Source organism: Oncorhynchus mykiss, chromosome 3, assembly GCF_013265735.2.
Source record: "Oncorhynchus mykiss isolate Arlee chromosome 3, USDA_OmykA_1.1, whole genome shotgun sequence".
Lineage (NCBI taxonomy): Eukaryota > Metazoa > Chordata > Actinopteri > Salmoniformes > Salmonidae > Oncorhynchus > Oncorhynchus mykiss.
The window spans coordinates 63,028,878-63,056,733 of NC_048567.1; the positions used below are offsets into that span (position 1 = coordinate 63,028,878).

The 27,856-nt window shown below is 43.7% G+C and overlaps 1 protein-coding gene across 1 annotated transcript; it reads right to left on the reverse strand.

Annotated features, from left to right (window-relative positions):
- On the reverse strand, positions 1–27,856 carry LOC110520361 (5-hydroxytryptamine receptor 1F-like). The gene is made up of 4 exons (XM_021597623.2): positions 26,968–27,856; positions 2,572–2,753; positions 2,203–2,478; positions 1–2,015 (listed from the first exon to the last, which is right to left on the reverse strand). Exons 3-4 carry the CDS (start codon positions 2,475–2,477, stop codon positions 1,148–1,150), a joined length of 1,143 nt encoding a protein of 380 aa, XP_021453298.1. The 5' UTR covers position 2,478; positions 2,572–2,753; positions 26,968–27,856; the 3' UTR covers positions 1–1,147.

The following is a 27,856-nucleotide window of genomic DNA, read 5'->3' on the forward strand; positions in this document are numbered from 1 at the left end:
AAGAACGTGCAAATATTGTACAATCCAGGTGTGCAAAGCTCTTAGAGACTTACCCAGAAAGAGTCACTGTAATTGCTGCCAAAGTTGATTCTAACATGTATTGACTCAGGGGGTTGATACTTAGTTTGTCAGTATGGGTTTTTTTTGTGTAGATGTGTGAGAAAACATTTAAGTAAAATGTAATCCATTTTGAATTCAGGCTACAACACAACAACATGTGAAATAAGTCAAAGGGTATGAATACTTTGAGGGCACTGTAAAGTTAATTTCTTTTCCACATTTTTTGCAGTTTTACTTTAGTGACTTGTTGCAAACAGGATGCATGTTTTGAAATATATGTATTCTGTACAGGCTTCCTTTTTTTCACCCTGTAAATTAGTTTAGTATTGTGGAGTAACTACAATGTTGATCCATCCTCAGTTTTCTCCTATCACAGCCATTAAAGTTTCAATATGTACATTTTTGGGCGACCGACAAAATGCACATAGAAATGTGAGTTAGACGGTCATTCTCATTGAAAGCAAACGTAAGAAGCGGTAGATCTGTTCTGTGTTCTATTTCTATGCTTCTCGTTCTTAAGTATGGCTTTTGCGTCTTTTACTTTCAGTTATGTACACCAGCTTCAAACAGTTGAAAATACAATATTTTGGTTATTGTAAAGATTTTTCACAGCGGATTAGATGGTGCAATGATTCTCTACACTATAAACTGCTTGTTTTGTCAAACTGAAATTAGACGGAGTATTAGAATTTTAGCAACCAGGAAATGGCGGAGAGATTTCTGAATATTGTACCTTTAAACTCTGTAACTGTTTTAAAGTCAGCATTGACCTCGTGGTGAAATCGTGGTTTTCTTCCTCTCCGGCAACTGAGTTAGGAAGGACGCCTGTATTTGTAGTATTTGTAATGAATAACTTCACTATGCTCAAATGGATATTCAATGTCGTTTTCTACCCATAGGTGCCCTTCTTTGCGAGACATTGGAAAACCTCACTGGTCTTTGTGGTTGAATCTGTGTTTGATATTCACTGTTCGACTTAGCGACCCTACAGATACTTGTATGTGTGAGGTACCTTTGTCTAAATTGGACTCCACCCTGCCTAAATAAAGGTTAAATAAAAAACAAATGTGTGTCCTCTCTGCCCGTGTCAGAGGCGAAGCCTACACCTGACCAGTCTCTGGAAGGCCTTCTTAAAGTCTTCGTTGAAGATAGTGTAGATGAGAGGGTTGATAAGGGAGTTGAGGTACCCCAGCCAGGTGAGGAAGTCAGCCAGCTCTATGGAGGTGTTGCAGGAGCCACACGTGTTGACGATCACCTCCTTCAGGAAGAAAGGCATCCAGCAGACCACGAAGGCCCCCAGTATCAGTCCTAACGTAGATGCAGCGCGTCGCTCCCTGGTCCCTGAGATACGCTGCCGTCTCAACCCACATTCACGCTCCCGCCTCGACTCGCTCTGGGGACTTTTTACGGCGATGCGCACGCGGTCTCCCTCCGTGGAGGGGTCTGAGTAAGACTTTTCCGGGGGGTTCAGGGTGTCTGGGCTCTGGGGGTCTCCATCAGTGGGGCAGGAGGGGAGGGTGGTTCCGTTGACCATGGAGGAGTGCTGGCTGGCTCTGCTGGCCCCCCTGCGGAGGTACAGAGTCTGAGCTGCTCTGTAGATCTTATAGTAGAGGATGAGGATGAGGAGCAGGGGAATATAGAAGGCCCCCAGGGTGGAGTAGAGGGTAAAGGCGATGTGGTGGTGCGTTATCAGACACTGGTCCTCCTCTGGCCCCCCACCATGGTTCCTCCACAGCAGAGGGGGAAGGGATATGAGGACGGACAGGAACCAGACGACGGCGACAGTGATGCCAGCTCGGAGGCCGGTGCGTTTGCGTGAGTACTCCACGGCGTCAGTGATGGCCCAGTAGCGGTCCAGAGCGATGGCTGCCAGGTGGAGGATGGAACAAGTGCAGCAGGTGATGTCAACACTCAGCCAAACATTACAGACAGCCTCACCCATCACCCAGCTTTCCCTGAGGATTCAGACAGAATATTGATAGGGATTATGTTTGTGACTGCACTTTATTATTATTTTGATCACAAACAGTATACTTTGATTACATGTCTTTTAAACATATATGTGCATCTGAAATGCTGTAAGACACTTTATGCTGCAAGACAAATCAAACAAATTGTGCAATAATGAATCTTTGTAGCTACCTCTGTATGTAGAGGATGCTGAAGGGCATGACCAAGATGGCCACCAGCAGGTCCGTCACCGCCAGAGAGCAGATCAGGTAGTTGGCCGGATGATGTAACTTTCTGGTTACGATGATGGCTGTGATCACCAGGGAGTTGATAACCATTGTCATGACAGCGAGCAGGGACAGGGTGAGGGTGAGGATGATTTTACTTGGTGGGGTTATAGAACCCCCATCCCCCTCCTCACCCCCACCCAGGGAGAAGACCCCCTCTGTACAGTTAGACAAGTCCATCCTAGAGAGGAGAGGAGACAAGAGAAAGATAAGGTTCTGCACCAAGGCTAGCAGTATAGATGAACGATGCGTAAGAGTTTAAAAAGGTACTCACACTCAAACCATGTAGGACTTCAGATTGACCAGGCAGATGATTAATGAAGCGTAATCCTCCATAGCTGTATAAGCTGTGTGTACCTTTGTGATGTGTGTTTATTGGTGTGCCCTCTCCAGCAGTAACCTGTGTCAGTAGCTTCTTTCTGGTATCTCTGGACTCAACCAATATTTCACAGACACCTGGAAAAAGAAAGGGAGGAAAGGAGGGGGAGAGAGAGAGAGAGAGAAACAGTCAGTGGAAAAATAAATCACCAATGAGAGTCCAGCCGCTGATTTCATAACACCCACCCATCCACCCACCCACCCACACACACACACGCCTGATGTGATCTCTGATCAAAGCCGTGACCATCATCACATGCACGCACGCACACAAACACACACAAGGTGCAATCACGGATCAAAGGCGGTACAATCTGCACAAAAGCAGACGCTCATCGGTGTATGTGTATACTTGTATCTCTGTACTCTAGTTACCACTTATTTTGAGTTGATCAGTTAAGAATTGAACGGGAATTCAGCATTGACCCTAAAGACACTCATGTTAATTTCCTTGTTCCATATGATGTTCTGTGCTTTATTGTCCATTTACATGGAAGTTCATTTTGTGAAGCCAGCATACAAATACACAAAAAACAATACACTATAATACATACAATATGGAAAACACCAGAAAGATAATAATTAATGCACATTTACACTGAGTGTACAAAACATTAGGAACACCTTCCTAATATTGAGTTGCACCCCGTTTTGCCCTCAGAACAGCCTTAATTCGTCAGGGCATGGACTCTACAAGGTGTTGAAAGCATTCCGCAGGGATGCTGGCCCATGTTGACTCCAATGCTTCCCACAGTTATGTCAAATTGGGTGGATGTCGTTTGGTTGGTGGACCATTCTTCATAAACACTGAAAACTGTTGAGCGTGAAAAACCCACCAGTGTTGCAGTTTTTGACACACTCAAACCGGTGTGCCTGGTACCTACTACCATACCCTGTTCAAAGGCACTTCAATATTTTGTCTTGTCCATTCACCCTCTGATGTCTCAATTGTCTCAAGACTTAAAAATCCTTCTTTACGTCTCTTCCTCTTCATCTACACTGATTGAAGTGGATTTAACAGGTAATATCAATAAGGGATCATATCTTTCACTTGGATACACATGGTCAGTCTGTTATGGAAAGAGCAGGTGTTCCTAATGATTTGTACACTAAGTGTAATTATCCAGTCTCTGCGGTCTACTGTCTGACCATGTACTGAGCCTACATCTGTTTGATGCTGTATATTTCTACAGTGAGCTGTGAGAAGTTGTCATAGAACAGTTGTCATAGCAACTCTGACTTTTTATGAAGGACGGACTGAAGAAAAACACAACAAGTCAGATAAACTCACACATCATTAAATGCATGCACATGCACGCAAGTACGCACACAAACAGCTGTATAGACCTCTCTCCTGTCTGTAAGCATATCAGCTGTCTGAATCTACTCCTCCAGAGTTGACCCGAATATATAGAATACTACTCATTTAAAGTCAAGGAACAGCATGCACTGTAATCTAGTAATGCACTGTATTTACATATGAAGTGTTTCTCAACAGAGTGGTTCATTTAAACCTGTCAGCTTCAGTCTGTCAGTGTGTGTGTGTGTGTGTGTGTTTGTTGATTGACAGTCTTCGGTGAGGCAATCTTCCAGCAGCAGCAAAGGGAGAACCTGCGCCTCCTGCTGCATTCAAGTCTTTCACTTACAGTAATCATACAGTGGAGCACTGCTCAGTCAGAGAGCGATACATGTTTGTGGATGAGGTTTACAAAGCAGGAAATTATAGGGACCGATACCTGGTGCTGTGTAATTGGAATGTACCCATTTAAAACGTCAATCTGTGGATTAAAGCGCTATGACTGGTAGAGTCACTGACATGTCCCTATGGAGATGCAAAACTGAGTGGGACTATTTTAACAGACTGCAGATTGAACTGGGATTTAAACAGACCTGTTTCAGCCAAGGCTTGGAGAATGCACCAGTCCCCTCCCTCTCCCAGCCCCCCCCCCCCCCCCAACCATTCAAAACTGGAATAGACATAAAGCATCTATCCATCTGTCTGTCTGTAAGGGACAACCAACAGGCAACAAGAGACAATTGAGTCGGGTGCAAATGTTAGGGGTTTTATTTTCTCAAACTTGACGTTGATTACAAAGTAAGTTCAACTGTTCTACCACCTCAAACATAGATACATATTTAACTGAGGTCTACACAGTAGAACAGGCACCACTCCACAGGTTAACTCAGGCCATAAGGTAAGCACACAGAATATAAAAGGGAATGGCAGGTAGGCTTTAAAGATACATATAAATGATCAAGCATCTATTCCAATTTTTTGTTGGATAAACATGATTTGAAGCATTAATATGATCATTAACATGATTAGTCATGCTGAGACCAAGGTCTTTTTACAGATGAGCCCTGTATAGACATCAATATACAAATCAATATTCAATAAAAGGTGTCTGTTTGATATTTGAAATGAAGACTGTGACCCAACTATGTTGGGTTATTATTTGTTTGGACATTAAATGTTTGGTGCAAATTAAAGTGCAAAGGATAGGGATATTTAGCTGTGCTACGTGGCCATCACTATAGCTGCCTCTTCTTTTTAGTTTATCAAAAAAAGGGGAAACTAAATGCATTCAGCAGCTTTCATATGACCCTGAAGAAACTTGTACGATACGATATACCTTATGGTCCGTTTACATGGAAGTTCATTTTGTGAAGACAGCATACAAATACACAAAAAAACAATACACTATAATACATTCAATATGGAAAACACCGGAAAGATAATTACTTCACACATAATTATCCAGTCTCTGCGGTCTACTGTCTGACCATGTACTGAGCCTACATCTGTTCTATGCTGTATAGTTGTATATTTCTACAGTCAGCTGTGAGAAACAATTTCAGGGTGCGATAGGTGGGATGCCATTACAGTACATTCCTTCTCCCATTCTGCAGGAAGGAATAAGAACAGTTGTCATAGAAACTCTGACATTCTATTTGTGAAGGATGGATAGAAGAAAAGCACAACTCAAGTCAGATAAACTCACATATCATTAAGTACACACACACACAGTGAAACATTGCTAAAACGGTGGATCGTCCCGAAACCTGCTGAGGGGAGGACAGCTCATAATAATGGCTGGAATGGATTAAATGAAATGGTATCAAACACATGGTTTCCATTCCATGTATTCCTTTCCAGCCATGAGCCTGTCCTCCCAATTAAGGTGCCACCCACCTATGACAGTATTATAGTAATGCACTGTATTTATTACGTACAGTACCAGTCAAATGTTTGGACACACCTACTCATTCAAGGGTTTTTCTAAATGTTTTACTATTTTCTACATTGTAGAATAATAGTGAAGACATCAAAACTATGAAATAACACATATGGAATCATGTAGTAAGCAAAAAAAGTGTTAAATCTAAATATATTTTAGATTCTTCAAAGTAGCCACCCTTTGCCTTGATGACAGCATTGCACACCAACTTCATGAGGAATGCTTTTCCAACAGTCTTGAAGGAGTTCCCACATATGCTGAGCACATGTTGGCTGCTTTTCCTTCACTCTGCGGTCCAACTCATCCCAAACCATCTCAATTGGGTTGAGGTCAGGTAATTGTAGAGGCCAGGTCATCTGATGCAGCACTCCATCACTCTCTTTCTTGGTCAAATAGCCCTTACACAGCCTGGAGGTGTGTTGGGTCATTGTCCTGTGAAAAACAAATGATAACGCAAACCAGATGGGATGGCGTATCGCTGCAGAATGCTGTGGTAGCCATGCTGGATAAGTGTGCCTTTTTCTAAATAAATCACACAGTGTCACCAGCAAAGCACCCTCCACACCATCACACCTCCTCCATGCTTCTCAGTGGGAACCACACATGCAGAGATCATCTGTTCACCTACTCTGTGTCTCACAAAGACACAGCGGTTGGAACCAAACATCTCAAATTTGGACTCATCAGACCAAAGGACAGATTTTCACAGTTCTAATGTCCATTGCTCATATTTCTTGTCCCAAGCAAGTATGTTCTTCTTTTTGGTGTCCTTTAGTAGTGGTTTCTTTGCAGCAATTTGACCATGAAGGCCTGATTCACGCAGTCTCCTCTGAACAGTTGATATTGAAATGTGTCTGTTACTTGAAGTCTATGAAGCATTTATTTGGGCTGAGGTGCAGTTAACTCTAATGAACTTATCCTCTGCAGCAGAGGTAACTCTGGGTCTTTCCTGTGGCCGTCCTCATGAGAGACAGTTTCATCAAAGCACTTGATGTTTTTTGCGACTGCACTTGAAGAAACTTTCAAGGTTCTTGAAAATTTCCGGATTGACTGACCTTCATGTTTTAAAGTAATGATGGACTGTCGTTTCCCTTTGCTTATTTGAGCCTTAATATGGACTTGGTCTTTTACCAGATAGCCCTATCTTCTGTATACCACCCCTACCTTGTCAAAACACAACTGATTTGCTCAAACGCATTAAGAAAGAAATTCCACAAATAAACTTTTAACAAGGCACACCTGTTTATTGAAATGCATTCCAGGTGACGAACTCATGAAGCTGGTTGAGAGAATGCCAAGAGTAGGCAAAGCTGTCATCAAGGTAAAGGGTGGCTACTTTGAAGAATATCAAATATAAAATATATTTTGATTTGTTTAACACTTTTTTGGTTACTACATGATTCCATATGTGTAATTTCATAGTTTTGATGTCTTCACTATTATTCTACAATGTAGAAATTAAAGAAAAACCCTTGAATGAGTAAGTGTGTCCAAACTTTTAACTGGTACTGTATGTTGTGTTTCTCACCAGAGTGGTCGGTCGGTCGGTCGGTCGGCCGGCCAGCCAGCCAGCCAGCCAGCCAGCCAGCCAGCCGGCTGTCTGTCGTTGATTGACAGTCTTTAGTGAGCCAATCCTCCAGCAGCAGCAAAGGGATAACCTATGCCTCATGCTGCCTTCAAGTCTTTCACTTACAGCAATCATACAGTGGAGCACTGCTCAGTCAGGGAGAGTGACACAATTCTGCATGAGGTTCAAAAGCAGGAAATTATAGGGCTGATACCTGATGCAATATGGTGGCGTACTATATGGCCTTGCTTTTTTGTGATTATTTTGGCGTTTATCTTAACTTTTTTGCATTAAATGTATTCACTATCTTTTCTTATGATCAACAAAATCTTTTGAACCTTAGATCAGCAGTTACTAATCTCAATTCCAGCCTCAACTCATCTACCCTGGACCCTTTGTGTACCTCCATCCAATCTTCGGCTACCCAAGAGGAAATGCCGGTGAACGAGGCAGGAGAGCTGGTTTCCTGGTGAAACTAAGGTGAAGGGAAAACCGGCCACCCCTTCCCTCCATTCTATTGGCCAACACCGAGTCACTTGATAATAAGATGGATGACCTCCGATCACAGATTTGCTATCAATGGGACTCTCGTGACAGTAACATTCTCTGTTTTTCTGAAACATGGCTTTTGGACAAGAGAACCCCCATGGCTATTCAACTTGATGGATTCTCCATTCTCCGAGCAGACAGGTCATTGGATTCAGGAAAATCCAGATGGGTAGGGGTATGTCTCGTCATCAACAACAGATGGTGAACAGACTCTAGCTCAGTAGAAGTCTCAACCTATTGTTCAGCCATCTTGGAATACCTGATGGTCAAATGCCAACTCTTCTACCTCCTGAGAGAGTTTATCGGTTACCGTGACTGCTGTGTAAATTCCACTTCAGGACAACAACAGCAACAACATATATTTGGCATTTAACAAACTGTATGAGGCTATAAACAAGCAGGAAACCATGCACCTGGACGCTGCTTTTCTTTTTCCTGGCGATTTTAAACATTTGCATAACTAAGACATTTGATGCCCAACTTCTATCAACACGTCTCCTTTGCCACTAGGGGTGATAAAGTCCTAGACCAGTGTTACTCAACCCACGAGTAAGCATACAAAGCCCTCCCTCGTTCCCTCTTCGGCAAATCAGATCATGACTCTATACTCCTGCTGTCACACACTGATCTGTTTCACCTGTCCTTGTGATTGTCTCCACCCCCCCCCCCCAGGTGTCGCTTATTTTCCCCGGTGTATTTATCTCCGTGTTTCCTGTCTCTATGTGCCAGTTTGTCTTGTCAAGTCAACCAGTGTGTTTTTCCCGTGCGCCTGCTTTTTCTTATCTCTCTTTTGCTAGTCCTCCCGGTTTTGACCCTTGCCTGACCTGACTCTGAACCCAACTGCCGGACCTCGAGCCTGCCTGCCACTCTGTACCTCCTGGACTCTGACCTGGTTTTGATATTTTGCCTGTCCACGACCACTCTTGCCTACCCCTTGGATTATAATAAATATCAAAGACTCAAACCATCTGCCTCCTGTGTCTGCCTCTGGGTCTCGCCTTGTACCCTTATACCTGCTTCCTGTTCACAAACAAAAGCACCAGAAGTACCTGTGACACGCTCCGTAGAGGAATAGTCCTCCGAATCAGAGGCTATGTTGCAGGACTGCTTTGCTAGCGCTGACTGGAATATGGTTCGGGACTCTGTCGACGAGCTAACCACCTCTGTCTCTGGCTTCATTACCCTGGATCCAATGCTCAATGCATGAAGCAGGGGTTACAGTCCATTATGGATTACAAAGGTAGACCTAGCCATGATCTGCCCAACGATGCCTCTCTACCAGATGAACTCAATGCATTTTGTGCACGCTTCAACAAAAGCAACACTGAGCCGTGCAGAGGACTGGATGATCTTGTTCTCCGAGGCTGACGTGAGCAGGTTTTTAAAAACATGTATTTAAAAAACGTATAATTAAACAAATTGGTAACAGACTTTCAGCACCATTATAGGGAAGGACATTCAACAAGCACAGCACTTACACAAATGATTGGCTGAGAGAAATTGATGATAAAAATATTGCTGGTGAAGCTTTTGACATTATCGATCATAGTCTGCTGCTGAAGAAACGTATGTGTTATGGCTTTACACCCTTTGCTATATTGTGGATAAAGAGTTATCCGTCTATCAGAACAGAGGGTGTTCTATAATGGAAGCCTCTCCAACATAATCCAGGTAGAATCAGGAATTCCACTGGCAGTTGTCTAGGCCCCTTACACACTGGCTTTACTCGTTAAAATGTATGTATGTGGATGACTCAAACCTATACATGTCAACTACTACAGCGACTGAAATGACAGCAACACTTAACAAAGAGCTTCAGTTGATTTCAGAATGGGTGGCAAGGAATAAGTTAGTTCTAAATTTTTTAAACTAAAAGCATTGTATTTGGGACAAATAATTCACTAAACCCTAAACCTCAACTAAATCTTGTAATGAATCATGTGTAAATTGAGCAAGTTGAGGTGACTAAACTGCTTGCAGTAACCCTGGAATGTAAACTGTTAGGGGATCCCTAACAAATAGTGCACTCCAAGCTCGTCACTAAGCTCAGGTCCCTGGGACTGAACACCTCCCTCTGCAACATGTTGATACAACAGTAGCTAGGATGGGGAGAAGTCTGTCCATAATAAAGCGCTGCTCTCCCTTAACACTACCAACAAGGCAGGTCCTACAGGCCCTAGTTTTGTCGCACCTGGACTACTGTTTAGTCGTGTGGTCAGGTGCCACAAAGAGGGACTTAAGGGCAGCACGGCTGGTCCTTAAAAGTACACGGGGAGCTAACATTAATGATATGCATGTCAATCTCTCATTGCTAAAATAGGAAGAGATTGACTTCATCACTACTTGTTTTTGTAAGACGTTTTGACATGCTGAATGCACTGAGCTGTCTGTTTTAAACTACTAGCACACAGCTTGGACACCCATGCATACCCCACAAGAATGTCACCAGAGGTCTCTGCACAATTCCCAAGTCCAAAACAGACTATGGGATGCACACAGTACTACATAGAGCCATGACTACATGGAACTCTATTCCTCATTAGGTAATGAATGCAAGCAGCAGAATTAGATAAAACATTTTAAAAATTGCAAAAATACACCTTATGGAACAGCGGGGACTGAAGAGACACACACACAATAAGGTACATACACACGCATACGCACACAAGCGATAGCACACGCACTCTACACACGTACATTGTAATATTGTTGGTATGGTGTGGTGGTATTGTACATTTTGTACTGTAGATATGTGATGTAATAATGTTATACGATGTACTGTTTATATGTAATGTAAGTGTCTTCATGTGTTTGGACCCCAGGAAGAGTAGCTGCTGCCTTGGCAACAGCTAATGGGGATCCCTAACAAATAGTGCACTCCAAGCTCGTCACTAAGCTCAGGTCCCTGGGACTGAACACCTCCCTCTGCAACTGGATCCTGGATTTCCTGATGGACTGACCCCAGGTGGTGAGAGTAGGCAACACCACCACTACCATGCTGAATCTCAACACGCCGTGTGCTTAGCGCCCACCTGTACTCACTGTTTACCCACGACTGTGTGCCCACACCCCCATCCACATTGATGGGGCCGCAGTGTAGAGGGTCAACAGCTTCAAGTTCCTTGGTGTTCACATCACCGAGGACTTGACATGGTCCTCTTACACCAGAAAAAGCATGACAACCTCTTTTCCTTCAGGAGGATGAAACGATTTGGCATGGCCTTTCAAATCCTTAGGAATGTTTACAGCTGCACCATTGAGAGCATCCTGACTGATTGTATCACCGTCTAGTATGGCAACTGCACCACCCACGAACGGAAGCCCATACAGAGGGTGTTATGGATGGGCCAACGCATTACTGGGGGTGATTTCCCAGCCATCCAGAATGTACATGATAGACGGCGTCTGAGAAAGGTCAGAAAACTTGCCAAAGACTCCAGCCACCCGAGACATGGCCTATTCTCCATGCTCCCGTCCGGCAGACAGTACAGGTGCATCAAGGCTTAGACCAACAGACTCCTAGACTGCTTTTATCCCCTGGCCATAAGACTGTTAAATGGAGAACTACTACTGCTCTCCTTCTCCCACAGACTACCCACACTGCCTATATGTATGCACATCCACAGGTTTCTACCCACTCAGACAACCTACGCTGCTGCTAAAATGATTTGATTACTCCATTACGCTTCTGTCCATTGATTACTGATTGCAATTAACATTAGTATTTATCCTGCTACTGATCACTATTACTCCTGTTTACATGTATATTTTACTTTTATATTAGTATATTATTTATATATTCCTGCTACAAGTCACTTTTTTTACATGAATATCCTACTACCAGTAACTTATGTATAAACCCACCTCAACCACTCAAGTACCCTTGCACTGGCACTGATCTGTATATACTTGCATTCTCATTTCTTTATCATAGTTCTTGTGCTTCAAAAATATGTTTTATTATTATTATTATTATTATTATTATTATTATTATTATTATTATTATTATTATTATTATTATTATTATTATTATTATTATTATTACTGCATTGTTGGGAAAGAGCTCAAGGTAAAAATGTCACTCCACTGTTTAACACCTTTTGTATCCTGTGCACGTGGCGAATAAACTTTCAAACTTGATGCTGTGTAATTGGAATACACACATTTAAACATCATAGTGCCATCTGTTTTGTCACCAAAGCTTCATATACTACCAACCACTACGACCTGTATGCTCTTGTTGGCTGGCTCTCACTACATCCGTCACCAAACCCACTGGCTCCAGGTCATCTATAAGTCTTTGATAGGTAAAGCCCTGCCTTATCTCAGCTCACTGATCACCATAGCAACACCCACCCATAGCACGCGCTCCAGCAGGTATATTGCACTGGTCATCCCCAAAGCCAACACTTCCTTTGGCCGCCTTTCCTTCCAGTTCTCTGCTGATAATGACTGGAACGAATTGCAAAAATCTCTAAAGCTGGAGTCTTATATCTCCCTATATAACTTTAAGCATCAGCTGTCAGAGCAGCTTACCGATCACTGTACCTGTACACAGCCCATCTGTAAATAGCACACCCAACTACCTCATCCCCATATTATTACTTATTATTATTGCTCTTTTGCACCCCAGTATCTCTACTTGCACATCATCATCTGCACATCTATCACTCCAGTATTAATGCTAAATTGTAATTATTTTCACCTCTAGGGCCTATTTATTGCCTACCTCCCTACTCTTCTACATTTGCGCACACTGTACACAGATTTTACTTTTCTTTTCTTTTGTGTTATTGACTGTGTAACGCTATTGTTTTTGTCGCACTGCTTTGCTCTATCTTGGCCAGGTCGCAGTTGTAAATGAGAACTTGTTCTCAACTGGCCTACCTGGTTAAATAAAGGTGAAATAAAATAAAATTAAAATAAACTGTGGATTGAAGTACTGACGTGTCCTTATGGAGATGCAAACCTGACTAATTTAACAGGCTGCATGTAGAACTGGAATTTTAACAGGCCTGTTTCAGTAGAACCATGTTTAAGTTGAACCTGGACTTAAACACACCGGTTTCAGTTGAACCTGGATTTTTTGTGCTGAAAAATGGTTTTGCCCACGCTACAGATGGCTACATCGATTGCTAATACAGGACTAGTAAAGGCCCAGTGCACTACTTTTGTGATTTTGTTTTAGATGTACTGTATATTATTATAATTGTTTATTTAATTCAGATTGTCCTGAGGGTCTGTATCTGTGTGGGGATGTACAGTGCTTTCAGAAAGTATTTACACCGCTTGTCTTCACCTACATTTTGTTACAGCCTGAATTTGAGATTTTGTTTCACTGGCCAACACACATTTCCCCATAATGTCAAATTCTGATTTTAAACATTTTTACAAAATAATAAAAAATAAAGCTGAACTGTCTTGAGTCAATAAGTATTCAACCCCTTTGTTATGGCAAGCCTAAATAAGTTCAGGAGTAAAACTTTGCTCTGTGTGCAATAATAGTGTTAAACATTATTTTATTAATAACTACCTCATCTCTGTATCCCACACATACAATTATCTCCCTCAGTCAAGCAGTGAATTTCAAACACAGATTCAACCAGAAAGGTCAGGGAGGTTTTCCAATGCCCCTCAAAGAAGGGCATCTACTGGTAGAAAAAAGCAGACATTGACTATCTCTTTGAGCATGGTGAAGTATTAATTACATTTTAGATGCTGTATCAATACATCCAGTCACTACAAAGATACAGGCGTCCTTCCTAACTTAGTTGGCCGGAGAGGAAGGAAACCGCTCAAGGATTTCACCATGAGGCCAATGGTGACTTTAAAACAGTTAAATAGTTTAATGGCTGTGATAGGAGAAAACTGAGGATGGATCAACAACATAGTTACTCCACAATACCACCCTAAATGCAGAGTGAAAAGGAAGCCTGTACAGAATAAAAATATTCCAAAACATACATCCTGTTAACAAGGCAGTAAAGTAAAACTGCAAAAAGATGTGGCAAAGAGGTTAACCTTATGTCCTGAATAAAAAGCTTTATGTTTGGGGCAAATCCAACACAACAACACATCATCGAGTACCACTCTTCATATTTTAAAGCATGGTGGTGGATTCATCCTGTTATGGGTATGCTTATAATCTGCAAAGACTAGGGAGTTTTTTAAGATGAAAAGAAAAAGAATTGCGCTAAGCACAGGCAAAATCCCGGAGGGTAACCTGGTCCAATCTGCTTTCCAACAGACACTGGGTGTCACACCCTGATCTGTTTCACCTGTCTTGCGCTTGTCTCCACCCCCCTCCAGGTGTCACCCATGTGCCCCATTATGTATTTATACCTGTGATCTCTGTTTGTTTGTTGCCAGTTCGTCTTGTCAAGCCTACCAGCATTTGTCCTGTACTCCTGTTCTCTCTAATCCCTGTTTTCTAGTTCTCACAGTTTTGACCATTCTGCTTGCCCTGACCCTGCCTGCCGTTCTGTACCTTTCGGACTATGTTCTGGATTACTGACCTCTGCCTACCCTTGACCTGCAAGATGCCTGCCCCCTGTTTTTGTAATAAACTTTTGTTATTTCGAACTGTCTGCATCTGGGTCTTATCCTGAGGTCTGATAGTACGAACTGGTCATGACTGACCCAGTAGACACGGACCAGTTCCGCAACAACATCTCCTCAGAAGGAGTCACAATTAAGAGACATGAGGAGTTACTTTTGGGTCTTCTGGACGGATTCCAGACATTAGCAGAACGCTATGACTGTGCCTTGAATACATTGCTGGAGCAATACATTGCTGGATTATCTGTGAAGCAGCCGACAGTAGCCTCCCAGTCCCCAAGCAACACCGCAGTCAGCAGTGCGTCTCTCCAGGCCACCCCGGCTTCCCGAGAACCCTGCTTACCTCCTCTGGAACGCTTCGTTGGAGGGTTAGGATCCTGTGGGGCGTTTCTCTGCCAGAGTTCCCTCATTTTCGAGCTGCAGCCTGACGCTAATGTCCGGGAGGGCTCTCGCCTGGGCGACGGCGGTGTGGGAACAACAATCTGCCGTGTGTTTCAGCCTGGAGGTCTTCGTGGCTGAGGTGAAAAAGGTTTTCGACTCTCTGTTGTCCGGGAGATAGTCTGCCCGGAAGATACTCCAGCTTCGCCAAGACTCACTCAGTGTGGCGGAATATGCCGTTGATTTCCTCACTGCTGATAGTGCCTGGATCACGAATCCGTGTTCAACACATTCCTTTATGGATTATAGGAGGAGCTCGTCAGATGTGGCAGGGCTTGAAAAATATTACAGACTACAAAGGGAAACCAGCAACACTGAAGCATGCATGAGAGCACCAGCTGTTCCGGATGACTGTGTGATCATGCTCTCCATAGCTGATGTGAGCTAGACCTTTAAACAGGTCAACATTCACCAAGCCGCAGGGCCAGACAGATTGCCAGGAAGTGTACTCAAAGCATGCGCGGACCAACTGTCTTCACAAGAGTCTTCACTGACATTTTTAACCTCTCCCTGACTGAGTCTGTAAAACCTACACGTTTCAAAAAGACCACCATAGTCCCTGTGCCCAAGAAAGCGAAGGTAACCTGCCTAAATGATTACTGCCCCGTAGCACTTACGTCGGTAGCCATGAAAGGCTGGTCATGGCTCACATCAATGCAATCATGCAAGAACCCTAGACCCACTCCAATTCGCATACCGCCCCAATAAATCCACAGATGACGCAATCTCAATCGCACTCCACACTGCCCTTTCCTACACCTCCCTCTACTACTTGATCCTGGACTTACTGACGGTGGTAAGGGTAGGCAACAACACATCTGTCACGCTGATCCTCAACACTGGGGCCCCTCAGGTGTGCGTGCTTAGTCCTCTCCTGTACTCCCTGTTCACCCACGACTGCGTGGCCAAGCATGACTCCAACACCATCATTAAGTTTGCTGACGACACAACAGTGGTAGGCCTGATCACCAACGAGACAGGCTATAGGGAGGAGGTCAGAGACCAGGGTCGAGAGTATCAAGTTCCTTGGTGTCCACATCACCAACAAACTATCATGGTCCAAACACACCAAGACAGTTGTGAAGAGGGCATGACAATATCTTTACCCCCTCGGGAGACTGAAAAGATTTGGCATGGGTCCCCAGATCCTCCCCAAAAAATTATACTGCTGCACCATCGAGAGCATCCTGACCGGTTATATCACCGCCTGGTATGGCAACTGCTCGTCATCTGACTGTAAGTTGCTACAGAGGGTAGTGCATACGGCCCAGTACATCACTGGGGCCAAGCCTGGAGAAATGTAACCGCTCTCAAATTCACAGACAGAGATATGGATGCAAAGACTGACCATCCAATATATACAAAATGTTTTTTAACCATGTTTCAAGGCTATACAGTGTTGTATAAATCTACTTTGGTTTACAAACATTGGAGTAAAACAAGCTTTTATTTTGGGTTATGGTGGGATATGACAGTTGAACTAAGTTTATTGGCATTTCTAAGTTATATTCTTCAAGAATCAATGGGTATATATATATATATATATATATATATATATATATATATATATATCCATTGATTCTTGAAGAATATAACTTAGAAATATATATATATATATATAAGTAATTTATAAGTCCAAAAATTGATGTAGAAACTGCAGAATGCTGCTTTAGGGGGAAAAGGCCCTGGAAGAGATCAGTATTCACAACACGTTGCTCTCCGCCACAGGACCCAAGGAGTCATTTAGACCAAAACATTTTAACAGTCACTTAATAGTGAGACCATAGAGGTGCCTTTGTTCTGGCTGGGTGTGTGCTTCACTAAAAACTCAAGAGTAGGATGCCAGGAGAGAGGAGGGAGACAATGCTAAGGTGCTCAAACATTTCAATTTGACTGCAGTCTTTATTTGTTTGAGGACGTAACCTGTCGAGGTATGAAACCTTTTATGTTCGCTCTTACTCGCCTGACAAAAGAAGAATCACTTCACTGTTTCATCCTGCTTCCAGGCTTTTAGACTAATCATCAGTGTCTCTAAATAAGACGTCTGCTGTCTGTCTGGGATAACTGGAACAGAGGAGGTTTGTGGGTAATATCATTAATTGCAGGATCAAAGCTATACACAAGCGAGGCAGGAAACACCTCTCTCTCTTTCGGGTGTATCAAAGACCCTGCTGACCCTTCATGGCATTGATCAACAACGGCTCCCTAATCATGCTGTTTAGTCATGGTTCTCTCTCTCTCTATTTCTTTCTTGTCTGTCTCTCTCTGACAAACAACAGGGTTTGACTGAGACACTGACTTTTAAAAACTCAATATCCTCACTGCCTCTAGGTTTGAGGTTTGCTCTTCTGTACTCTTTAGTCTTCATATTAAAATATTCCTGCCATTGCCTGAATCTATGATGGATGAACAGTACAAAGTCTGTTTCAGATTCCCCTCCCTCACTTTCTTCCTTTTCCCCTCCCTTTATCCTGCTTCCTCAGTTACAACAGAAGTGACTACATATGAACTGTTCTCGTCACCAAAGGCAGGGAGGAGATGAAGTCAAGTCACAGTTTGTCAAAACAACATGGTGTCAATCTGTCCTATTCAGTTGGGATGGAAACCTGGTTCCCCAGAGTCTCACCTTCCCCAGAGCTCTCCTCTCAACAGGGAAGACAAGTCTGGGATGTGGGCTGAGGAGCTGTGGAGAGAGAGTCAACGGGAGGATGGCTCTGAAGCAAAGATTTGCCACACTTTCACCAAGGATTTTCACAGAGCATGAAAACACACACATGCACAAGAAATAAGTGCTCTTCCCACCACCCCAGATTCACTCTTCTCTCCCTCAGTGTTTGTTTTTTTGACAGGCTGAGTGCTAAGGTATCAGTGCATGACTGTCTGCCTGACTTTAATGAGAAAACAGTAGTCAGATAATGTCTGACTCTGAACTGTGCAGCTGCTTAACACTAACAGGACTCCCAACATATCGAATTGGTGGCTTGCTAAACCATATTTTCAGAATACACTGTAGAATGCATGGTAAAAAAAAAACTGAAGTGTTTTACAGAATTAATGCTACAGATTGAAGTGCATTATGGGTAAAATGCAGAAAAATACTGTTATTAACTGTAATTGGAAGCCTCTTGTAAAAATGACTAACATACTGTATTTCTTTACAGTAATAGCTGATGACTACTGCGACTACGCATGTCAAGTGAGAGGCATGAAGCTGGTAGGGGTCTACTGTCGTGCCTCGGCTTACCTTTGTGCACTCAGGGAGTTAACTACTTCGTCTTCTTTTCCTTATCCTGGGTGACCTAAATTATGATTGGGAAATGCAGGCTTCAGACAATCTAAAATACATGTGTAATGATCTGAATGATCTAACCCAGCCGATGACTTAGCCTACACGGCCCAACCCTAAAGATCCTTCACAGTCAACTCTGATCTTATTTTAATGAATACACCAGAGTTCTACTGGTGTCTTCGCCCAAGACATTAGTGACCCTTTCCCAGTTGTTTGTGTTAGAGATGTGAGAATACAAAAATCAAAGCCTTGTGTAATCACCTAGATGAACTTTAAAAGTTAAATTGACCAGGCTTTTTTACATTTTTTATTTTAGTGACATTGATTGCATCTCAGCTATCCCTGAACCTGATTTAGCTTTGTGCCTTTTTACAGATGTCTTCAATACAATCGTGGATAATCATGCTTCCTTAAAACAAAATAAGGGTTAAAAGGTAGATTGAATGCCTGGTACACTCCAGAATTGTCAGAAGTCATTCATCAAAGAGATGATGCTTGGGTCAAGTCCAGAAACACAGGCTTAAGCCCAGGCTGGCAAGCTTTTAAGCAACTGAAGAATCACTTTGTAAGACAAATCAGAAAGGCTAAATCTGATTACTATATAACCACTCTGCGAACCCGGCAACATTTTTGAAAACTATCAAATTGTAATGAACACGATGGGAGACAGAGAGCTGGTTTCAAGCGCAGGGCGCAGCAGGTGTTTATTTGTAAAGGACCACAGGGGGAGGCAGGTAGCTGGGTCCAGGGGCAGGCAGAAGGTCATACACAGGAGGAGGCAGGTAGCTGGGTCCAGGGGCAGGCAGAAGGTCATACACAGGAGGAGGCAGGTAGCTGGGTCCAGGGGCAGGCAGAAGGTCATACACAGGGGGAGGCCGGTAGCTGGGTCCAGGGGCAGGCAGAAGGTCATACACAGGGGGAGGCCGGTAGCTGGTTCCAGGGGCAGGCAGAAGGTCATACACAGGGGGAGGCCGGTAGCTGGGTCCAGGGGCAGGCAGAAGGTCATACACAGGGGGAGGTCGGTAGCTGGGTCCAGGGGCAGGCAGAAGGTCATACACAGGAAGAGGCAGGTAGCTGGGTCCAGGGGCAGGCAGAAGGTCATACACAGGGGGAGGCCGGTAGCTGGGTCCAGGGGCAGGCAGAAGGTCATACACAGGGGGAGGTCGGTAGCTGGGTCCAGGGGCAGGCAGAAGGTCATACACAGGGGGAGGTCGGTAGCTGGGTCCAGGGGCAGGCAGAAGGTCATACACAGGGGGAGGTCGGTAGCTGGGTCCAGGGGCAGGCAGAAGGTCATACACAGGGGGAGGTCGGTAGCTGGGTCCAGGGGCAGGCAGAAGGTCATACACAGGAGGAGGCAGGTAGCTGGGTCCAGGGGCAGGCAGAAGGTCATACACAGGGGGAGGTCGGTAGCTGGGTCCAGGGGCAGGCAGAAGGTCATACACAGGAAGAGGCAGGTAGCTGGGTCCAGGGGCAGGCAGAAGGTCATACACAGGAGGAGGCAGGTAGCTGGGTCCAGGGGCAGGCAGAAGGTCATACACAGGGGGAGGTCGGTAGCTGGGTCCAGGGGCAGGCAGAAGGTCATACACAGGAAGAGGCAGGTAGCTGGTTCCAGGGGCAGGCAGAAGGTCATACACAGGGGGAGGCCGGTAGCTGGGTCCAGGGGCAGGCAGAAGGTCATACACAGGGGGAGGTCGGTAGCTGGGTCCAGGGGCAGGCAGAAGGTCATACACAGGAAGAGGCAGGTAGCTGGGTCCAGGGGCAGGCAGAAGGTCATACACAGGGGGAGGCCGGTAGCTGGGTCCAGGGGCAGGCAGAAGGTCATACACAGGGGGAGGTCGGTAGCTGGGTCCAGGGGCAGGCAGAAGGTCATACACAGGGGGAGGTCGGTAGCTGGGTCCAGGGGCAGGCAGAAGGTCATACACAGGGGGAGGTCGGTAGCTGGGTCCAGGGGCAGGCAGAAGGTCATACACAGGGGGAGGTCGGTAGCTGGGTCCAGGGGCAGGCAGAAGGTCATACACAGGAGGAGGCAGGTAGCTGGGTCCAGGGGCAGGCAGAAGGTCATACACAGGGGGAGGTCGGTAGCTGGGTCCAGGGGCAGGCAGAAGGTCATACACAGGGGGAGGTCGGTAGCTGGGTCCAGGGGCAGGCAGAAGGTCATACACAGGAGGAGGCAGGTAGCTGGGTCCAGGGGCAGGCAGAAGGTCATACACAGGGGGAGGTCGGTAGCTGGGTCCAGGGGCAGGCAGAAGGTCATACACAGGAAGAGGCAGGTAGCTGGGTCCAGGGGCAGGCAGAAGGTCATACACAGGGGGAGGCCGGTAGCTGGGTCCAGGGGCAGGCAGAAGGTCATACACAGGGGGAGGTCAGTAGCTGGGTCCAGGGGCAGGCAGAAGGTCATACACAGGGGGAAGTCGGTAGCTGGGTCCAGGGGCAGGCAGAAGGTCATACACAGGGGGAGGTCGGTAGCTGGGTCCAGGGGCAGGCAGAAGGTCATACACAGGAGGAGGCAGGTAGCTGGGTCCAGGGGCAGGCAGAAGGTCATACACAGGCGGAGGTCGGTAGCTGGGTCCAGGGGCAGGCAGAAGGTCATACACAGGGGGTGCAAAAGGGCAACAGTACAGGGAGGGAAAAGGCTAGTAACGTAGTCGGGGAGATTAGGCAATAGGTAGATAACAGGAAATCCAATAGGCTAAAGAACTGAACTAAATAGTGTGTGATCATGACATACAGGTGTATGAACAGGTGATTAGAATTCAGGTGATTGGGATCTGGAGAGTGAGCTGCGTTCAGGGGACCCTAGGTGTTTGAGAGTGTGGGCTGGAAAGTGAGCTGCGTTCGGGGGATCTACATGTTTGAGGGTGTGAGTTGGAAGTAGAGGTTACACAAATCCCTGAAGGGTTCTACATCCTCCTCTCTGCCACACCAAATTAATTCAGACACTGGCCTCATTACGAGAAAAAAATGCCATCATTGATGCATTTAATCACCATTTTATTTCACTAGGCTATCTCTTTGAAATAACTTCTAAGCCTATTCACAATGATATTGGGCTAGATGCTGATAGGGAAAACTTGCTGAATTATCAGAAATTATAGTCAAAGTTTTTCATTTAGGCTATTGACAGAAAAATAAGTCCTGGATCCTTTGTTAGCAATAGACAACAAGAAATCCACAGGGGCCAACCAATTTGTTCCCGGTCTGCTTAAGTGTGCAGTGCCCATCATTGTTGGCTCAATAACCCACCGTTTGTATTTAACATTATCAGGAAATCAGCTAATGGGGCTGTCACTCCATAAGGGCGAGGATTTGAATAAATATCGAAACCATTTCAAGGCTTCCTTGTCAAGCAAGGATTTTTTAATCATCGTTAAAATGTACAATTTTGCTCTTTTTTTTTTTTAAATCAGAGAAATGTATTTTGAATGTAAACCAATGAGTGTTTAGGCCTGGGCATAGTACTATTACAGCAACCACTTTAGTTGTTAACGATCTTGTCAATGCTTTAGACACTAAAATGAAATGTGCTGCTTTGTTTGTGGACCTGCCAAAAGCTTTTGATACTGTTGATCATGATATTTTATTGAATAAGTTGTCCTCGATAGGCCTGAGCTCTGACGCCTGTTCATGGTTTCATGATCATCTTAGTGACACAACTCAGGCCATTTGTGATTGATGGGGTTAAGTCTGAATTTCTTAAAGTACATAAAGGTGTACCACAGGGGTCAATTTTGGGACCAGTTCTCTTCACTATTTATATAAACACCATTGGTCAAGCTGTTAAACTGTAAACTTCATCTATATGCGAATGATAGTATTAGGGATGCTATTGCCCCGACTGTTGATCTGGCTGTGCAAAAACTACAGTCAGATTTTATAGCCATGCAGGAATCCCTTGCTGATTTTAAAACTTGTGCTTAATATAGGCAAAACAAAATACTTGTTCTTTTCAAACTCTTGTAAGAATGTTTCAGATGAACTACATGGTCACTTATTAGGTGGTTCTTTAATCGAATGTGTTCCCACATAAAATACTTAGGTATTTTGATTGATATGGATTTTGACATTTAAAAAACATATAGCGGAGCTGGTTAAGAAGCTAAGTTAAATTAGCTTTTTCTACAGAAACAGATTGTGCCTTTCTTTAAGCAGAAGGAAGCAGATTATTCAGTCAAACTTTTTATTTGTTCTTGATTATGGTGATATTGTTTGTCAAAGTGCAGCTGCTCCTACTCTTAAACCTTTGGATGCCATCTACCATAGTGCAGTTTTGGTACTCATTACTGTATCCTGTATCAAAAGGTTGGCTGGACTTCGCTAAAGACCCGTAGATCTCTACATTACTCCCTTTTTGTTTACAAGGCCCTACGTCAACTTCCGTCTTATCTAACTTTGATGTTGAAGTATAGACACCTGACTAGCCTAACCCGTTCACAGGAATAGCTACCTCTAGAGGTTCCTAGGGTGTACTCCGAGCTAGGTAAATCTGCTTTTAGTTTTAATGCGGTATATTGCTGAAACAAAATTCTAAATACATTTAAGATTGATGTTCTGGTGCTGTTCGGGCAATTTCAAATATTGATTTCAAAGAAACTTTGGTTTAACAGTACATTACTGTAAAGAAGTGCTTTCTTTACAGCAATGTACTGTTAAACCAAAGTTTATTTTGTATTTACAGTAACATACTGTACCTTTTCTTACAGTAACTTACAGTTAACTGGTTGCCAGTAAAGTTACCGCAAAAACAAGTTACGTTTTTTACTATGTAATTTAATTCCACCACACAGAATACAGTATAGCCTAGTGGTTAGAGTGTTGGGCCAGTAACCGAAAGGTTGCTGGATTGAATCCCTGAGCTGACTAGCTGAAAATCTGTTCCCCGGGCGCCGTGGATGTCGATTAAGGAAGCCCCCGCACCCCTCTGATTCTCTAACATATTTTGAGGCGTGCCTTGTAAGAGGCTACATTTGTTGCACCCGTGAATGAGAGTTTAACTGATATGTGATAGTAGTGCTCCAACAATTAAATGTGTAAAGGGGACAGATCGGAGTGGCAGCAAGACTGAAACTTGTTTTCAGTCTTGTTTTGTTCACAGTTTTGTTTTGCCTGTTTTATGAATAGACATATGACTGTATTAATAGACATATGACATATTTTGGGATTATTTTTTTGATTGATTGGCTGCTTGATTGCTTTTGTTTTATTGGATGACTATTTGGTTTGCCTAATTTTAATTGATTGATTACTTATTGTTTGAATTGTTTATTATTTGGAATGTTTAATTATGGATAGAATTTTTAATTGTTGACCATTTTCAACTGTAATGACTTTAATTACAGTTAAATTTAAATTGACCTTTAAATGGTTGAGTACTTGCCATTACCTTGGTCTGTTTGGCACAGTAGTCACTCTTCATTTTTTCACATTTTGTTATGTTACAGCCTTATTAAAACATTTATTAAATTGTCTTTTCCCTCAAAGTACACACAATACCCCATAATGACAAAGCAAAAACAGGTTTTAGACGTTTTTGCTAATTTACATATTAAAAAAATAATAATAAAAATAAACATTTATATAAGTAGACCCTTTACTCTGTACTTTGTTAAAGCACCTTTGGCAGCGATTACAGCCTCAAGTTTTCTTGGGTATGAAGCTACAATCTTAGCACACCTGTATTTGGGGAGTTTCTCCCATTCTTCTCTGCAGATCCTCTCAAGCTCTGTCAGGTTGGATTGGGATCGTCGCTGCTCAGGTCTCTCCAGAGATATTAGATCGAGTTCAAGTACAGGCTCTGGCTGGGCCACTGAAGGACATTGAGACTTGTCCCAAAGCCAATCCCACGTTGTCTTGGCTGTGTGCTTAGGGTTGTTGTCCTGTTGGAAGGTGAACTTTCGCCCCAGTCTGAGGCCCTGAGCCCTCTGGAAATAGGGTTTTCATCAAGGATCTCTTTGTACATTGATCCGTTCATCTTTCCCTCAATCCTGACAAGTCTCCCAGTCCCTGCCGCTGAAAAACATCCCCACAGCATTATACTGCCACCACCATGCTTCACAGTAGGGATGGTGCCTGGTTTCCTCCAGACGTGACACCTGACATCCAGGCCAAACAGTTGAATCTTTTCATATATATATATATATATATAAAATATTATTATTTTTTTTAAAATTTTTTTTGTTGAATTTTTAGCCCTTTTTCTCCCAATTTCGTGGTATCCAATTGTTGTAGTAGCTACTATCTTGTCTCATCGCTACAACTCCCGTACGGGCTCGGGAGAGACGAAGGTTGAAAGTCATGCGTCCTCCGATACACAACCCAACCAGCCGCACTGCTTCTTAACACAGCGCGCATCCAACCCGGAAGCCAGCCGCACCAATGTGTCGGAGGCTACACCGTGCACCTGGCAACCTTGGTTAGCGCGCACTGCGCCCGGCCCGCCACAGGAGTCGCTGGGTTTTGACTTTAGTTTATTTAGTAAATATTTTATTAACTCTATTTCTTGAACTGCATTGTTGGTTAAGGGCTCGTAAAAAAGTTTTTCACAGTAAGGTCTACCTACACCTGTTGTATTCGGCACATGTGACAAATAAAATTGGATTTGATTATTAGTCAAGGACTGAAATACATGCTGTACATTTAAAATGTCTCACACAGCCTACATATCAGTATGTACACACAATATCTAGGTCTAATACATAATACAGTGCACATTATAATATATATATATAAAATGGCTGTGTGTCTTCACAGTCCCCTTTGTGCAGTAAGGTGTTATTTTATCTGTATTTTAAATCTGGTTTTATTGCTAGCTTGAGTTTACCTGGGGTGGCAGAGTTCCATGTAGTCATGGCGATATTTAATACTACAATCCAATGATTGTTATTTTATCTGTATTTTAAATCTGGTTTTATTGCTAGCTTGAGTTTACCTGGGGTGGCAGAGTTCCATGTAGTCATGGCGATATTTAATACTACAATCCAATGATTGTTATTTTATCTGTATTTTAAATCTGGTTTTATTGCTAGCTTGAGTTTACCTGGGGTGGCAGAGTTCCATGTAGTCATGGCGATATTTAATACTACAATCCAATGATTGTTATTTTATCTGTATTTTAAATCTGGTTTTATTGCTAGCTTGAGTTTACCTGGGGTGGCAGAGAGTTCCATGTAGTCATGCCGAAATGTAATACTGTGCGCTTCCCAGTCTCTGGACCTAGGGACTGTGAAGAGACCTCTGGTTGCATGTCTTGTTGTACTGATGAGTGTCTGAACTGTGTGCCAACGGCTTGAACAGACAGTTCCGTACCTTCATCACATCAATACCTCACACAAAGACCAATAATGATGCAGTCAATCTCTCCTCAACTTTGAGCCAGGAGAGACTGACATGAATGTGACTGACACTCCCTCCGTATACGTCTAAGAGTGATATGTGCTGCTTTGTTTAGGACCAACTGCAATTGACTTATGTCCTTCTTTGCCGCACATGACCACACAGCTGGGCAGTAGTCCAGGTGCAACTACACATGACCACACAGCTGGGCAGTAGTCCAGGTGCAACTACACATGACCACACAGCTGGGCAGTAGTCCAGGTGCAACTACACATGACCACACAGCTGGGCAGTAGTCCAGGTTCAACTACACATGACCACACAGCTGGGCAGTAGTCCAGGTGCAACAAAACTAGGGCCTTTAGGACCTGTCTGGTCAACTGAGGTGTCAAGAAGGCAGAGCAACACCCTATCATGGACAGACCTCTTCCCATTTTTGCAACCATTGAGTCTATATGTATAATGCTGTATTGTTTAATACAGTACTGTTTTTCTTACTGTAAATGTTTTTACAGCATCCCTGCTGTCAAGTAAAATCACATTATTTAGCTGGCAACTCTGCTGCCAGTACAATGCTGTAAATTTACAGGGGAATGTTTTACAGTGTAGCTTCCCCAACACTGGGTTTGGTTTACTTCCCTAGCACTACACAGCTGATTCAAATAACCAACTCATCATCAAGCAAAATGTGCACCCAGGTGGGGCCCCAGAACCATGTTTGGGGAAACCCTGCTTTACAGGACTGCTCTGAATGCTGCTCTCATTAGAGAATGGGTCAAATAAGTCATTACAACAGAAACACACAGCCAGGCTATAAGAATGGGAGGATAGTGGATGAAGGGAAGAGGGGAAGGGAGGATGAGAGGGGGTTGAAGCTTTCCTCTCCCTGCTAGTTAACCAGTGACAATCTAAATAGCCGCCTGCACAGGAACTCTATATACATCACTATGGAACAGATGCAGAAGTCCTATCTTCATTAAATGCACAATGAACAGGACCATGATACAAGACCAGGGACGATCATTTTCAGGGGAAACTGTCGTCAGCAGGTTACTATCTTGGGTTCATTAAAATAATAATTTCTCAATTTCAAGACAATTAGAGTCATTTCAGTAGGCTAAAACATAATGCTGTGAATGGAAGGAGAATGGAAGAAGGAAATGGTTCCAAGGCCACCTGCAGCAGCAAGCCATTCATTTGGATTCCCGCACATTCAATGTATTTGTTCCGTTGCAAAAATTCACACCCCACGAAAAGTGAAATTATTTATAATTTGCAATATTATAACGACCGATGGTGAATAAACTCGCAGCATTTCCTCACCTGTGTTCTCAACGGCGATAAAGCTGTCAGTTGTTGGTTGGTTTTCTGAATGGTGTCCTCCTGCTCATGTACTGGTGTTTCGTTCCCTGGTCGGTGTTTGAGCGGGGCGGAGGAGGTGATATATATCATATAGATCTACTCTACACCGCGACCCTCTTTGGTTACTGACGCCCTCACGCCATCGAAGAATACGCAATTGGGAGCCAGCACGCGCACGGGTGGTCCTCCAACATTTAATATCGTGCACCAGCAGCGCTCAATAGCCTGGGAATTGACATATAGGCATTAATTTTTATTCTCACACTTTTTGCTATGTACAAATTAGAAGAAAAGTGATCAAAGTTCATTCGAGTTGCCAATTCGTTAATTCTCCTGCCCCCACAAAAAAAACGTAATATGAAAAAGTTGCTTTTAGCCCGGGCCTAATATTCTAAGAGTTGATTCGGGGTGGGCTGGGCCGGATTTATGATTTGCTCAACATTGTAACCTACGTTTGAGACCAACGGGTGGCGGTGGCTGTGTGAGAAGCGTGCCAGTATCTCTCACATAACTAGAATTAGATTAACTTCATATGATATCTCCCTCTCTGCTCTGATAGACATGAGCCTGCAACTCTCCAGCGTTGCACTATATGTATTTCCTTATAGAATCGCGCGAAGGGATCTGAAGGAACTGCAGCACCCCTAATGAATGTATATGCCAAAGTGATATAATTACCACTGTCTGTTCAGAATCAAATGAAATAATTCAGAATAGCCTACTACACCAAGGGAAGGCCTATAATTAAGCCACAGAGGATCTATAGCTTTTTTTTTTTTAAATAGCCTAGCTGTGGATTGTAGCCAAATAACAAGGAATAGCCTACAGTCGGGAACGCGAGGCAAATCTT